This window comes from Mustela lutreola, chromosome 14 (genome assembly GCF_030435805.1).
Source record: "Mustela lutreola isolate mMusLut2 chromosome 14, mMusLut2.pri, whole genome shotgun sequence".
Classification (NCBI taxonomy): domain Eukaryota; kingdom Metazoa; phylum Chordata; class Mammalia; order Carnivora; family Mustelidae; genus Mustela; species Mustela lutreola.
In genome coordinates this window covers 4,430,047-4,447,313 of record NC_081303.1, presented here as the reverse complement: position 1 = coordinate 4,447,313, position 17,267 = coordinate 4,430,047, and the positions used below count along the sequence as shown (strand labels likewise).

General features: G+C 33.7%; 1 protein-coding gene across 4 annotated transcripts in view; it reads right to left on the bottom strand.

Moving 5' to 3' along the window:
* The window catches only part of SUCO (SUN domain containing ossification factor), an 86,629-nt gene that overhangs the window by 28,379 nt on the left and 40,983 nt on the right, over positions 1 to 17,267 (bottom strand). For 3 of the 4 annotated variants that reach the window (XR_009347306.1, XM_059145425.1, XM_059145427.1), the window contains 8 exons: positions 12,633 to 12,740; positions 10,836 to 10,941; positions 8,877 to 8,897; positions 8,634 to 8,689; positions 8,050 to 8,141; positions 7,332 to 7,397; positions 2,129 to 2,197; positions 1,275 to 1,365 (listed from right to left, as the gene is read on the bottom strand). Coding sequence is in view for 3 of the 4 variants with exons in the window: in XM_059145425.1 (XP_059001408.1) it covers positions 1,275 to 1,365; positions 2,129 to 2,197; positions 7,332 to 7,397; positions 8,050 to 8,141; positions 8,634 to 8,689; positions 8,877 to 8,897; positions 10,836 to 10,941; positions 12,633 to 12,740 (609 nt within the window). In the remaining variant the exon portion in view is untranslated. The remainder of the gene's footprint in view (positions 1 to 1,274; positions 1,366 to 2,128; positions 2,198 to 7,331; positions 7,398 to 8,049; positions 8,142 to 8,633; positions 8,690 to 8,876; positions 8,898 to 10,835; positions 10,942 to 12,632; positions 12,741 to 17,267) is intronic. The other variant, XM_059145426.1, reaches the window with a different exon arrangement.

Genomic DNA, 17,267 nt, shown 5'->3' with positions numbered 1-17,267 from the left:
GAAACATTAAATTAAAAAGTAAGCAATTACATTAAAAAATCTACTAAAATCAAACTAATAGAGAAAAGTAAAAACTACTACATTAGCCTGATGTGGTATCTTTCAACAAATAGTCATATGTATATATAGAGGCGTGTGTGTATGTATGTGTGTGTCTGTGTGCATGCATACACATACACGAAGTGAAATCAGTTTCCTTTAGTTCTGAAAAATAAGACCTATATGTGCTGCTAATTGAAGAAGCCTAGTGCTAAAACTGGGACTAGCAGACACGCTCCACATAATTAGAAACAATACCAAGAATATCCCTATCCTAAATAGATTTCTAGGAATCAATGACATAAACTGCTATATTTTCTCTCTAGTCATCCAATAAATATCTTTAATCACTTTCCGAATAAACACAGAATAAAAATTTGTCACTTGCCCTTCAAACCACAAAAAATCTCATTTTTTAAATAGAATGGTATTTAGGAATTATAATTCAAACCACACCCAATGCACATTTCATTATACATCTCCTGTTCAAATATCCCATCCTGTTAAGCAGAGTTCTAACAGGGAAAGCTTTCAAAATTTTACAGGGTGTATCTAATGAAACACACATAAACTTAAAATAAACATACCCAATTATCCAGTCTATAAGCTTATCTGTTATAGATAAGAAGTTCACATAGCAAAAACCTTAATCATCTCTAGTAGAAAAGACTTAAAAAAAAAAAATGGGGATATTTTATGTTAACTACATGATAGACATTCTTGTCCAAAGTGCCCCACTGCAATCTGGGAGAAGACCTCTATCTAGTTTAATTTAAGAAAGTGAGCACTCTAAGAGTTTGCTGTGAGACAAACAAATAATTTAAGAATCACTGCTCTAGGAATTTCAGGCACCCTTTATAGCTTTCAAGGCACAGCAGAGGTATTTAATCAATGCTTTTAAATTTGAATTTAATAAATGAAAGCTTTAAAAATTTGTCCTCAAACCTATACCTACAGAATTAAGCCAATTATTTGCAATAAGAAAAGGATTCAGTGTTGTGAATAATAGAAATTATATATAATATCAAAACAACAAACATATGGTCTGGAGTGAAGTACATTCCTGGTACCTAAAAAGCAACTTAGAGATATTTTAAGTGGCTGTGGAATGCCTGTCCCATGACTCAGAGCTTTCTATAGATAATCATTTCACACATAAATCCAAGTACCTTTCTGTATACTAGTACACTTAGCTCTCCATTTGAAAAGAACTCTAATATCACAACAGAACTTACTCAGGTGATGGAACAGGAGTTGAAACAGGAGCTAAGTCAGGCATTTTAGATGCAGCTGTGGCAGTGGCATTCTCAGATATACTTTTATTTCCTATTTTAAGAAAGATACCCACGTTGAGTTTAATTTTAAAAAACTATACCATGAAGATATTTCACTATAACAAATAAAGAACTTTAGTTTCTGGGGGAGGAAAAAAAAGTCAAACAGGTTTGCTACCGCAGACTTTATTTTCTTCCATTAAAGTTCTTTTAGAAAGAAATGATCAAACAAAATCAGAACTACAAATAATGCATATTCTTTTTCAACTTTTCAGATAATTTAAGCAAGTCAAATGACTATAAATTTTGTGTAATCTTACATGATTAACATGCCTTCTAGACACCTAAAGGAGTTACTAAAGAGAATGAGAAGAAATGTATGAGTCATTTTTAAGTTCACATTTAGAACTAAGGATTTTCTAAGAACAAAAAAGGCAAGATGGCTTATCCTTGCTATCAATACTCTTATCTGGCATTCTCTAGAGGAAAAAAAAAAAAATCACTTTTTAAATTGAGTAGTTATTTGATAAAAGCATGCATGAAGTACCACTAGAAAGCTTCAGGAAAGAGGTAAGGGATAAAATTATTACTTCTACAGCAGGAAGAATCAAAAAAGAAATTCATGAATTTTATATAGTCAGGATTGTTGTGAAATTCAAATAAACAATGATTAACAGAAGATTGGTAAGTCTCTTTGATTCATTTCTGTATTTCTAAATGAAAAATTAAGTTCCTTGGCTTATTAATTAATTTTTCTAACTAGAATGACCCTTGGAGTATCAGATATTTAAAAGACCCATTAAATGATCAGGTACCTTCAGTCAGGTCTTCAGTTTTTGCTCCCAGAATATTAGCGGCAATATTCACCATATTTAGAATGGCATCTAAAACAAAATTCAATCAGAAAAAATACTAATACACCTAAAAATTCTTATATAGCTTAATATCAGATAGTCCAGAAACCATTTATAATGGCCTTTTTGCATTTTGGGGGGACTAATTACCTTTTTGTTCATCTTACTACGTAAGTCCAATACAGGACACAAATTTCAGCCAAAAAGTATAAAACATAAAACTGAATTTTTAAGTTCAGAAAGAATTTAAAACTTAATCATACTATTTTGGTTAACCTCCCCAAACCGTTTGCTAAGACACTATCTTCAATATATTACAAAATTCAAATAAAGTTCAACATAAAGCCTGTATTGGAGCAGGGAAAAAAAATGTGACAACCAAAATTAGTATTTTACAGAAAAGCTTGTTTCTCTTTAACAAGTTCCTACAGTTTAAAACAAAAACAAGCTTGAAGAAGTAGTTTTTCCTAAACCGGTGATTTTTATAGATATAAATAAAATGGGACGATTACTACCCAAAGGAGAGCCGGAAAATTTTATTTTCAACTATGAATATATTTTATTTATTGATAATATGGGTTAAATCCCAACTTGATATACAAAGAATCAAATTTCTTTGATAATTTTTAATGATGCTTAATGGATAACACAGGACACAAAATCTTTTGTGAACTGGGTGGGTATGGGCATGGACAGGTTAAGTCAAAGTTCTGAAACTCTCAATGCTGTAGGGAAAGCTATCAGCATACCTGCCAATTCTGCCTCTCTTTCTAAAGAGCATACTCGGATGATGAGTAAAGTAGTAAAAACTTTTAACATCTGAATAAATAGCCAAAGGCACTTGAGTGTCACAAAATGCCTAACTCCATAAAAAGCTGGTGCTGAGAATAGGTTGCTTCCGTCTATGAGGTAATTTTAAGGGAAATTAATTTTCATCCCCAGTCTAATCCCTAACATTCTGCTAGAAGTTAATTCATCTATTTTATCAGGTTTTCTCCTATTAAAATATTAACCTCTGGCAAGAGCTACATATTAAGTCTCATCAGTTATATCTGTCTTGTCTTCCTTTCCTAAGAAACCCATAGGGTTTTCCTCACACTTTCAGTGAAAATCACAGATGTGAGTAGAGAAGGATCGAAGGAGGAAAAGCGAACAGTCTACCCGGGGCCGGTGAGGAAGCCAAGCACTGTCACCTGGAGCTGATTGGCATGTTTTATGGCGGGAGAAAATAGTGAGAAGTTTTAGACGTTTAAAGTGGTAACAGGAGTAATAAATTTCTATCTTTACAAAGCACAGGAATGATACTTTGTTCCAGTCACTGGTATAACACACAAAAGCTTCACACTTGCTTCACAGTCAATGTCTAGGATTTCAGGTAACGTTGCCCTTCCTTTGGCCAGACAAACTAGTAAACAATGCAGCAGCGGGGATTCTAAAGCAGCAGATAAAAACAAAAACAGAAGCACCGTATTTCCACACAAACCAAGATAAAGTAGCAATGGAAACTCTTTTATTTCCACATAAATCCACCTTAATGTCAACCAATGTCGCAAGAGTATCTGATCTTCTACTTAGCCTGACAGCTAAAGTTCCGTCAAACAGACTGCTTCAGGGAATCAAAATTCTGGAATCCAATCTATATTCTAAAGTCCTTTGTGCTTCAAAGGGCACTCTGACTTCACATAACAAATTTTTTGGCATTTAAATTCTGGGGCATTTACTGTTAAAGAATTCAAGAACAGAATATATCTGTGGATCTGTGTAAAGAAAGCAGCTTTAGAGTATTATTTTTTAACCTAAACCTAAAGAAGATTTATACCATCCTTCATTTAAAATACTACTTTTATCATTATTTCAGGGGGCTACTTGGTAACAAAAGCAAAATTTGGCAAATTTCTACATTCTCAGTCCATCTAAAAAATAATTTTGCTTCTATTCAGAGCACTGCCAAATGTAGGCTTATTTTGTCTTTTGAGAGAGAGCAGCTTTGTGAATATTCTATTCTGACCATTCCCAATTCGCATACAAACACACGATAGCTTGTCATAATGTGGCCACTAAAAAACCCTTCTGAATAGGCTAAGGTAATAATTTGGTATATAGTACCAAACTCAACATTTGTCCTTAATTTCCTCCAGAGTAGTCAACTCCTTTATCTTTGAGCAGGGCACTATTCATCCAATCTCATTCTTTTGGGAATGAAATTCTCCCCAGGGACCATCAACATGTAATACTCAGTCTTCAGCACACCAAGGCTCCTTTCTCTATGGAAAACAAACTACCTATGCTACAACATAAAAAGACAAACCAACAAAGTAACTATTTCCTCCCATGTGTATTTAGATACCTCTGCTGCATGCCCACTCTCAATCTCCCTTCTCCTTCTAGGTCTTTAAAATATATATATTCATAAAAAATACTTTCATGTAAAAGAACACAAAAACTGTACTTTGTCTTAAACGTATACACAGAAACCTGGCCTTTAAGCAATTCTACAAAATGCAGACCATATTTAGAAGTAAAGGTAGACTTGCAAGAATATCAAGGTAGAGAATGGTCTGGAAAATCCACATGACAAAGTACAAGGAAAGCAGAATGATACTAAGAATTTTTTGTTCATGTAAAATATTCAAATGTTCTGGTTCAAGGATGTAAATAAAATAATCAAGCAGAAGAGCTGCCATAACTATACAAAGTCAAGAATGCTGCTTTCTCTAACGTAGTGGTTTCTCCCTTTTTGGTAGCTAAGAGAATTATATGATGTCAAGAATGTCCAAATATTCAGTATGTATGCTCTTTGACAACCAAGTTCCAATAGAATCAATGTACTCTGGTGACATATATTTCCTGTAACTACTGACTGCTTAATACCAAAAGGAAAAAGGAGTTTATGTTAATATTAAAGCCACGGGGGGGGGGGGGAGGAAGGTTGGGGGAGGCACCAGGGTGGCCCAGTCAATCAGTGTCTGACTCTTGTTATTGGCTCAGGGTTGTGAGATCGAGCCCCTAATGTGTTAGGCTCTGTGCTGGGCATGGAATCTGCTTAAGATTCTCCTCTCCCTCTACCCCAGGTTCTAAAAAAAAAAAAGAAAAGAAAAGAAAAAAAAAGAAATTAAACCCACAGAATTCTGTTTTGGAGCCACTGTCTAAATTTAAAAGGTATATCAGGTTCAAAATTGGCCAATTTCAAGCTGATTCATAAAGTGTGATGATGACAGTCAAATTCAGATATTTCAGTGCCAGAGAGTAGCTCTTTCACCTGATTCAACTGTTATTTACTGCTTAAATGTTATACCACCTTGGAGGTGGTAGCAAAGTCAGGCTCAGAAATAGTCCCAGACTCTCCATAAGGACAAGCACAGAACACAGCTCTGGTAGGTCATGTCCATAACCTTCGTGACACCAAAGTCTTATCACTGCAGCTACTAATGGCTCTTTTTTCTGAAACTTCAAGAGACGGAGATCTTTTTAAACCCGATTTTCTATGGTGTAGGCTTAGCTGACATCTTCCCACCCTCCCTCCCTCTCACTAAACAAATTCTTTCAACACCAGAACACTGAAAGATAAATAGAGAGAGCCATCAAAAGAAAAATAAATGATATGTTACCAAGAAACAAATCTCTGAGGTAAAAGATCCCAAAGTAGAATATAAAGAAGATTCTTTATCTAATTAATACAAATAATACCTTGGTCAATGAAGTGATTACCAACAGGGAAATGCTCTCTATTGTGAATAAACTGAGTTTTGTCTAGGATAGTAAGGCATTCTCTTCCCTAACAGTCCAGGGCTATTTTCTGACTCCATAAAATTAACGATGCTTCTAGACAGCTACTTAATGTAAGATCATTGAGCTATGATGACTACCACATAGCATAGATTTTTTAATACAAATCTGAGGACATGAACAACATAAATATCCAGATAGATAAAACAGCATCAGGTTTTCACTCTTAAAAAAAAAACTATACCCCATAGGAATGAATGAAGAACCTATTTTTAATGCTGTCATCAACTAGATAGCTAAGAATGCTACTTAAAAGTAATCACTAATCTACAGAAGTCAGCTGACTAGCAACAGAGTGAAACAAAGTATACTGAGCTAATATGCAACAAAGTTAAATATTACATAAAGGGTTCCTCTTCTACAGGTATTTTTAAAAATACCTGGAAAAAAACAGAGGAAACACCTAGTTCCATATACCATAGCTATACAAAATATCTACTGAAATATATATACTAAAACCTAAAAAGATATAAAGAGACAATATACACAAGAGACTGGGATTGAAGCAAGTCAATTTACTAAAAGAAGCAAGGAAAATGCACAAGAAATTAGTCATCGATCTCACGAAGATTTACTTTTATTATAATCAACCATTAATCTCCAAATAAAAACAAAACTCCTTCCAGTATTTTATGTTCTTTACGAATAATCAAAAATAACAACCATTAAAATGTACCTACTTGAATTATAACAATACCAATTAAGTGTCAGCTGGTAATGGTCTTTCCAAGACTCTCCTTAGCCAGCTTACCACTAGGTTCAGGTAACAGGCTGGCACAACAAAAACTGAACTAGTATCTTAGTCATTATTTCTTTAGTTTACAAAGAGTTTATTATTATTTTTTTATTATTATTATGATTGTTACTGCTTGAGAATCATTATTATTATGGAAAAGAACCACCTTTGTGTTTGTAATTAATTAGGAAACTAACCACATCCATAGGTCAATGACTCCTTGTTTGCTAGGATTTCACTGATGCCTACTACCTCTGAACTACTGACCATTCGAATTCCTTTCCCATCTAGTATGACTAGCCAGATACTTCTACTCATATAGTCTGGACCTCTTTAATAATTCTTTCCCCAAGTAAATTCATAGTCCCTTCTCCTAAGGAAAAAGCTTTAAAATATAAGCACTTAAGGTAAGAAAACAAACTTGTGCTTACATTTTTTCCTTTCTTTTCATCCACCCTTCTTATTTTATCTCTATAAAAATACATTTCAAAACTATTATCTTTGATTTCAACTCAAGTTCAACACTTAGGGGGAGAGGGGCTTCCTAAACTATATACCACAACAAAATATCCACATATGTCAGGGAAAAAAAAAAGTTGGGAAATATTTTGATAGTGTCTAAGAAAATCCCCAAATACTCACTTGTAGCAGAACCAAGAAGATTTTTTGAGGATTTATCCTCCCCAGTATTATAATCCAGTGGATAATCTGTTTAAAGAGAAATTGAAAGTAATTACTCTGGGAACTATCTCCAATAATAAATTTAAAAGCTCAAATTAGGGGCGTCTGGGTGGCTCAGTGGATTAAGCCTCTGCCTTCGGCTCAGGTCATGATCTGAGTCCTGGGATCGAGCCCCGCATCGGGCTCTCTGCTCAGCAGGAAGCCTGCTTCCTCCTCTCTCTCTGCCTGCCTCTCTGCCTACTTGTGATCTCTCTCTGTCAAATAAATAAATAAATAAATAAATAAATGCAAGCTCGGATTATGTCCTGTCAAAGTCAGCTGGCATTTAAAGCCTATTTTATAATAAATATTCACTATACATCTAAAATATGTTCACAAAAAGAAAACGAGATTCATAAGCCATTTATCTAACTGATAAGCCAAGGAAAATAATTCCACTGCTTACCAAAATTTTAATCACATTGGTAAGACTTTATTAACTTTTCCATGTACTTTACCAACCGCTGGTAAATGTCTTCATTTCACTTACAGGCTATGATTTAAGATCTCCTAAAATTAGGACTTGCTTGATAAAGTATAAATGGAAGGTGTCATAAAATCCTCTCCTATCCCTTCAGGCTATGAGACTTTAAAAAAGCAAAAAATATACATAATAGTCACGTGTCTTAAAGTCACTTACCATAGTCCTCATCATATAATTCTTGACGTTCTGACTGATACTGGGAATCAGCAATCTCTTCATATTCTTCAACCATGCTAGTGCCAAATACCCTGTTAACAACAACTCCATTAAAGACTTTCAAAACAAAACAGAGTTGTGAAGAGTCATCTCTTCATAATAAATGACAAAATACATTAACTTTGGTAATTTTTTGAGGGCCATTAGCTTTTGGACTCCAAAATAATGACTGTTTCTCAACCTGTAGTCATCCATCGACTGTTTCTATTCAAATTTTATCTATTCAAGGCATTTAAAAATGTGATGGCCAGTTTTATCAGTCCAGTAATTTTCCATATACTATCATCATAGCAAAATACCAAGCAAGCTAGACCAGACACACATGATGGTTATTTTTTCTTAGAGTAAATTTTTACATTTTCTAAAATGCATTCAAGAACAAGAAAGGTTTACAAGCTTATATTTCTATAGTATTAACTTCACATAATAGAAAACTATTTCTTCACTTTAAGTATGTTGGGATTTTTGCACACCACTTAAAAAAAAAACAAAACACTTGATAAATGTCTGTTGTTCTGTATTACCTTATAAGGCTTAATGGACAAAAGTGCTCTGATCCAAAATGTGATACCAACTCTACCTAAAGAATAAAAAGCACAATGCATGTGAGATTATCTAACAATATATGGAGTTTCTTTCATTATAACATTTCTAAAAATAAAGTCCTCATTTCCCCAAAAATCAGTAACTGTAAAGTTTTGCTTTTTTGTCATGCAGTAATATGCCATGCCCTGTTATTCAATATTGCAAAAGAGAAGGTTGCTAACCTTTATGTATTTGATGAACATCTGAAGCAAGAGGAAGGAAAAGAAAAAGAAATCAGTTCCAAAGTCTGAATAACATGCTATAAGCAACATTTAATATTTGTAAATTATATTGTATAATTATAGAAAGCAATGTACTGTGATGGATAACATTGTAGTACTCTTATTTCTTTGCAGAAATCAAATCAATGATTTAAATTTTTACCACCAAAGCTAGAAAGTATAATCTACCTGTAACAATGAAATTAACTTTAAGGTTAAGTTGAATAACCTAAAATTCATTGCTGCTGTTTTACCTGTCAGAAACAAAAATATCCTAAAAGTAATAAAGAATATCTAGAAACAACCTGTGTCTTAAATTAATTCAAATAGTACAGATGCTTCATGTATATATATATCTATATATAGGTACATATGTGGATATACACATGTATATACATACTGATAAAAAGATTAGCATAACAATATTTACTCTTATACCATTTTGTACATAAATTTTTTAGGGAAAGCATAAATTTTTCAGATGTTATGTTATTTCAAGTATAACTTACAGAATTAAAAGATATATATCAATCTACTTTTAAAATATAGGCTATTAAAAAGTAGACCCTACATCTGGGTTTAGTTTTGGGATAAGGGAAATCCAGGTAAACGTATACATTTATTGACATTAGGATCAGAATAAAATTTTTTTTTTGGATTGTTTTTTAGAAAAACATTTTAGAAAAAATGTTTTTTTTTAGAACTAATGCTACCAAAAAGAACTTTTTAGAAAAGTCATCATCAAGATGCTTTATAGTGTCCCACCATAAAAAGAACCAAGTAGGAAATGGCACTTTTTATACCACCAGTAAGTTATGTTCTGCCATTATTAATAAAGTAGATGGTATAAAGAATGATTCTTGGAAATATTTCATTACCATGTGGGTTGCCTTAATTGTAAAATTAAATACAATTGTATCACCTGCCAAATAATTTTTAAAAATTTTCCATATCACAGTGTAGAAACTGCTATATAAAAAGGTCATTAAACAACTGTTTAAAAGAAATGGAAAATACACCTTCATTTTTTGAATACTGTTTAACCATTAACAGAGAATATCAACTGCATTTTTAAAAACAGAATTTAGCATTTCTATATTGAGACTAGGAATACTACAAGTTTACCCATTCATAGAAGCCAATTTAATACATGCTTAAAAAAGACACAGACAGTAAAATCCCAGAGGATGATCAGGTAGTTTAAGTTCTCATATTTAAAGAAGAAAAGACAGAAATTAGAGCTGCTATCATTCCAAAAGGTCGTATTATAAACAGTGGCATTTGAAGGAGTACTATTATTTTAAAGAAAAAAGAGGGGAGCAGAGGAATAGGAAACTCCTGTATTTTGTCTAAAATCCAATTCAAGAGTGATAATTAATTCTACTTTGGTAGATAATTCCACCTTGCAATGGTGGAGAAAGCAGCAGGAATACTGAATATAAGTGTTTAAAAGTTTATTTGAAATTGGTATTTGGACAATATCTCACTTGAACATACAACAAAGAAGGGAAAAGATATAAAACAAATAACTGGATATTAAAATTAAAATGATCTAAGAATCAGATTCTAGTAAAAAAAAATCAGACCTGCTTCAAAGACTTCAGTATTTGGGTTTTGAAATACAGAGAGATGAAGATAGCATTTTACATAGAGATTCAAAAAATTTTAAGACATAATCTGAAATTTCATCAGAGCTGCAAGTATCAAAAAAATTAGCATAAGTGTCAGATTAAACAAAAGGGAATGTATTCATATTTGTTTTGTAAAATAATAAATGCAGGTCAGAATTATTTTATCAAAAAGAATACTGCATTAAATTTCCTAAGTTTTAGGATTTCTAAAAAGGTGGGGTAAGGTATAAAAAGGTATGAATAGGTATGTTTTCATTATAAAACATAGTCCGGTAGGTATAAACATTACCTTCACATATTTTGCATACATCTGCTCATCTAAAGGGAAACTCTGGACATTCCTCTCATCTCTACCATGAAAAGTACCCAGCTTAATCCACTTATTTGTGGGATATCTAGGAAATATAAATATAAACATTCTTTTTAAAAAATCATAAACCACATGTTGAGAAGTTCCAACACATCTTGAAAATATATCTTGTTTATTTTTTTCCACTCCAAGTGCACACATTCACTTAACATAGTTTAAATAGGAGTAAAATATTGAAGAGATGCACTTTCTTTTCCAACTAAACTCTGACAGGTTTTTCTTTACAGGTAAAGAATATCTTTCAAAACTCACACCATTATCAAAGAGAAAACAAAAAAAGAGTAAGACAAAAGGCAGGACCAAAAAGCTTCTTAGGTTTCCAAGTAAACTGGAGGTTTTAAAACAAAGAGTAGTCAAGAAATTGTTTTGGAGGGAGGTACTACTCTTCACATACTAACAAGTGTGTGATGATAAAAAAATATAAAGAAAAGTGCCAGTGGAAAGGGAAACAGAAAAAATCCTTTACCATTACACTATAATTTTACAGATCATACATAGCTACTCCCCCTCTTTAAAAGAAAATCGAACATAAAAGCCTTCTAGTTATCATTTTTATTTCCTACAGTGTTTTAAAAATCCCTCAAATAATGGAGTACTCTTAAAACTAAAAAATACTTAACTTGTCAAAGCTGGGTATGTCCATCTGACATATAAGAAAAGTACAGTGTAGAGAAAAAGAAGTGATCTGAGCAAGGTTATTAAGTGAAAAATGGATGGAATTCAAAAGGTCTTGAGAATTAATTTCAGTAACTCGATGTATGTGGTGCAGAGTGTGAGGCGGGAGAAGAGAATGGAAAACCATTAATGATCGACAACAGAAGAATAGCTGAATAAATAACAGCATACTACCATTTCAGTATGGTAGTATGAAACTACCATTTCAAATATGCCATTTCAGAGATGCTCCAGAAAGGATTTATTGAATGAGTAAATACTGCCAGTGAAGGAAAAATATAAACTATTCATTAAAAATGGCATACTTAAAAAAAATGGCATATTTAATGTACAGAATTACTGAACCAATATGTTGTACACCTGAAATTAACATAACATCATACATTATCTATACTCAAAAAATTTTAAATGGTGTTATTTAAAAGAGGAAAGGATATTATCAGGATATAAGCTGATTTTTAAAATAGAATTAGTAAATATACAAGTACATATAAAACCCTAGAAGGAATATATTAAAATGCTTATAAGTCATCTTTGAATGGATTGTGATTCTTTACCAAATTCCTTATGTTATTTCTTTTATAATCACACACATAACAAACGTTTTAAAATTCACTATAACAAAAATATACCTCATTATATATAAAATGAAGGATTCATGAAAGTTTTTAGTAACTTTTTTAAAAAACGTTTGGCAGCAACAGAGCATAATAATTAAAAATAAGGACAGATCTAGGTTTGAATCCTGATTCTCCAATTCACAAGTCATGTGACCTGGGCAACCTATTTAACCTTTCCTTATCTGTTTCCTCACCTTATAAAAGAATAATATTATATGATTATAAGCACTGTATGATTCAATAAAGTAAGGTGATTAGTAAGTGCCTAATACAACAGCATTATTACTATTCTTACAAACTGTAAGAATATGTATCAAACTGATACATTAAAATAAAAAAATAAAGTTTTAAAGTGACCCATTTTGAAATCTTTATTCTGGAGATCCAACATAAACTTGTAGAAAGCAGCTTTAGAATTTACCTGTCACTGATAGAAACGAGGAAGTCTTTAGGAGTTGAAGAAAATAATTCATAGTTTGCAATATCAAGCTGTTTTACTTGAATAGGTTCACAAAGTTCAATAACAAACCTTTCAAAGAACACAAGACAATTATTGAGGTAAGCCAACCAAAATAATAGTTCATATTAAACATAAACAGTTTGCATAAACTAGACTTCCATTAAATTACTCACTATTTCCCAAGCATATCACTAGTGGGGGGGTAACTATAAATAACACAAGACACTGCTTTTGTCGTACAGTATTTTTTAAAAGGTTCTTTTTTTAATGACAAAGAACATTCTTGGAGAAGGAATGACTTCACTAAGGAAAGCAAGCAAAAGTGTAAAGTGACTAGTCTAGAGGGCAGCTGGGCATATACACAGTCTCAAAGGGTACCACAGTCTTTGATTTAGCAATATACTTTTAGAAATTTATCCTAAGGACATAGAGCTCCAAACATTCACCCTTGTATATACACTATAATATATATAGCAAGGCAGTTTATAAGAGCCGGGAGAAAAAGTCAACCTACATGTTTAGCATAGAGGACTCAAGTACAGGCCTCCCAAAGAGTGAAATACCAAGAGGCATTAAAAATTTTACTAGAAACTATACATTCTGGGGTACCTGGGTGGCTCAGTCCTATAAGCATCTGCTTTCAGCTCAGGTCATGATCAGTGGGGGGGCCTGCTTATCCTGCTTCCTCTGCCCCTCCTCTCTGCTCATGCTCTCTCTCTCTCTCTCTCTCTCAAATAAATCAAAACTTAAAAATCTTAAAAAAAAAAAAAAAAAACAACTATACAGACGCGCCTGGCTGGCTCAGTGGGTTAAAGCCTCTGCCTTTGGCTTGGGTCATGATCCCAGGGTCCTGGGATCGAGCCCCGCTCGGGCTGTCTGCTCAGTGGGGAGCCTGCTTCCTCCTCTCTCTCTGCCTGCCTCTCTGCCTACTTGTGATTTTGGTCTGTCCAAAAAAACAACAACAACAACAAAAAAACACAACTATATATTCCATTTACATAAAGATCTAGAAAATGTAAAGTAATTTACAGTGACAGAAAACAGACCTTTAATTGCTATAGGGGTAGGAGTTAGGAAGGAAAAGTTATACAGGAGGATGAGAAAACATTTTGGGAAGGTAGATATGTTCATTATCTTTATTGTGGTGATAGTTTCATAGATTATCATCTATGAAAATAGATTAAATGTCAAAAATTATCAAACTGTACATCCTGACATGCTGCAGTTTATTGTCAGTTATGCTTCAATAAAGCTATTCTATAAAAATAATGCCAGAGACCTATATTTATAGACATATAGAAAAATGCCATAAAACACTGCTTCTTAGGAAGAACTATAAATATGGTACCATGTGTGTAAAATAAAACTGTACACAGCGTGGCATTTGGGAAAAAGAAATACTCATGAGATGTAGTACTCTAATCAGGACTTTCAGCATTTGGTGGTTGGGGAAAAGCTTTGGGGCCAGATAGAACACTTAAAGGACCCAAATGCTTTCAGTCATGCTCCTTTGCCTTCCCTAAAGGTGTTTCCCCTGCCTGCGTTGCTGAAGTGATTTAGTCCTACCACATTTGCCTTTACATGAAGAAACTAAAAAGATATCTAAAAATTAAACATTGAATAAGAAGAGAGATGACAGAGATTAGAAGAATATCTCTCACTATAATTCCCTCACCCTTTTGAAATACCTTTTTCGATCTGAACCATGTGAACATTTACTTAGCTTTTAAATTACACCCTTAAAAGAAAATTAGTATCTACCCATAGGTCCAGACGGTTTTATAACTGAATTCCACACTTACAAGATACCTAATGGTATAAGGTTAGAAGTGATGTCTTCAAAATAAGGAATAACAAGGTCTTTACCAGCACATAATGACAAAAAGAAAGTAAAATCGATGAAAAGGATTAAAATAATTTTTTTAAAAAGAAAAATTTGTAGGGATGATATAATTTTCTACACAGAAATCCCAAGAAAAATCTGCCTATTATTAAAAAAGAAAATATAAAAGGATAGCTGCATGTAAGGTCCATATATAAAAAACTGGACATCTATATACAATAAATCGTAATTTTTTTTTAATTATTTGAGAGAGAGAACACATACATGAGTATGAGCAGGGGGTGGGGGTGGGGCAGAGGGAGAGGAGACGGAATCTCCAAGCAGACTCCTCAGCTGAGCGCAGAGCCCAAAATCAAGAACTGGCCAATTACCTGACTGAGCCACTCAGGCATCCCAAGCCCAGCTAGTACTCTTCTGACTGTTGTTCTAAATTCTTGTTCAGATACACTCCTTGTTAACGGTTTTGAGCAAATTCCTGGCTGTGATTTCTTCTTGATATTCCTTTGGGGAAAATTCCTCTGTTTTGTCATTTTGTCTAGGTTTCTGTCCTTTGCATATTATGAGAGCTTGTCATGTTTCCTGCTCCTGAGAGTCATGTTATTATTAAAAAAGGGTTGTACACTGTCCAGGACCTGGCACTTCAGGTAGTGTTTCTGGTATGTGCTATGTGCACTCTGCTGCTGGGTTTGGCTGTTCTTTCCCACAAGTCTGTCCTGCTCTGCAGAGGTCCTCCCTGCTTGCAGTGGGGAGTGCCTGGACCTTTAAACTAGGTATGCTTTGATCTGTTTGTTTAGATAAGCCTGATTTTAAAAAAAAATTATCTAAACAGAAAAATGGAGACGGAAGAATGAACCCATTCTACACACCATATATTAAAAAAAATTCCACTGGGACTAAAAACCTGAAGGTGAAAGGTTAATTTTCTCTAGAATTTAAAAACCTGACATCTTCTCCTTTTTTTTTTCTTTTCTTTTTTAATTTTTGAGATTTTATTTATTTATTTGACAGATAGAGACCACAAGTAGGCAGAGAGGCAGGCAGAGAGAGAGAGGAAGAAGCAGGCTCCCCGCTGAGCAGAGAGCCCGATGCGGGGCTTGATCCCAGGACCCTGAGATCATGACCTAAGCCAAAGGCAGAGGCTTTAACCCACTGAGCCACCCAGGCACCTCCCCCCCTTTTATTTTTGAGAGAGGTTAAGTTCAACTACATTGTTTATTTAATAATTCCACACTTTACCTCTGATTTACACTGTACCTTTATCAAAAAGTTTCCTTATGAGCAGGGGTTTCTTTCTGTACTCCCTTCTGTTCCACCTGCACAGTTTATCAACATGTGCAGTAACATCACACTTCAATTAGCTTTCTGGATCTGAGTGTCAGGTAGGGCAAGTTTTTGCATCATATTCTTCAGGACCATCTTGGCTACTCTTTTGCTACTGCTTTTTTCTTATTAATTTCAGACTTATCCTGTTGAATTCCCTAAATGTCATGATGAATTTTGTTTGAAATTTTACTGAATCAGATGACTTATATATTGAGTTTTCTTATGTATAAACAGGACATATCCTTTTTTGTCTTTTAATGTCTTTCAGTAAGATTATTTTTAAAATTTTTCATTTAAGTATTATATATCTTGTTAAATTCATTTCTGGGCAGCTATTTATCTGCTGCAATCGAAAATATATTTTTAAAAATTAGATTTTGTTGGGACACCTGGGTGGCTCAGTCGGTCAAGCAGCCAGCTATTGATTTCAGCTCAGATCATAATCTCAGGGCCCTGGGATCAAACCCTGTGTTGGGCTCCATGCTAACTGAGGAGTCTGCTTAAGACTTCCCTTCCTCTGTCCCTCCCCTCTCTCTTTTACTCAAATATATTAATTTTAAAAAAGACTAGATGGGCTTGAAAAAACATAGAAGACACCAGAGAAAACTTACTGCAGAGATTTAAAACCATAAAAACTAGTCAGGCAGAAAAAAAAAAGTTCTACAATGGAGATGCTGCAAGACTGACTGAATGTAATCACAATGATGACAGAAAAACAGAGGAATAAATAAGTGAAATACAAGATAAAATTATGGCAAATAATGAAGATGAAAAAAAGAAGGAAAGAAAACTAGTAGATCATGAATACAGACTTAGGGAACTTAGCGATTCCATAAAACACAATAATATCCTTACCACAGGAGTCCCAGAAGAAAAGCAGGAAAAAGGAGCAGAAAGTTTATCTGAAGAAATTATGGCCCCCAATTTTCCTAATCTGGGGAAGAAAATGTATTCAAGTCCAAGACTCAAAGAGAACTCCCCTGAAAATTAACAAACAGGTCAACACCAAGACATATCACAGTAAAACTTGCAAAATACAAAGACAAAGAGAGAATTCTGACAGCACCTAGGGACAAAAGGCCTTAAACTACAAAGGTAGACATGTAAGGTTAGCAGCAGACCTGCCCAAAGAAACTTGGCAGGCCAGAAGAAAGTGGCATATATTCAACACACTAAATTCAACACACCAAAACCACCAAAAATACTCTATCCAGTAAGGCTAGTATTCAGAATAGCAGCAGAGATAGAGAGTTTCCAAGACAGCAAAAATTAAAGGCATTCATGAACACTAAACTAGCTCTACAGGAAATATTAAAGGGGACCATCTGAGCAGGAAAAAGAGACCAAAAGCAACAAAGACTATATTCAGACTATCACTCTGAATATAAATGGACTCAATGCTCCAATCAAAAGACAAAGGCTATCTGAAT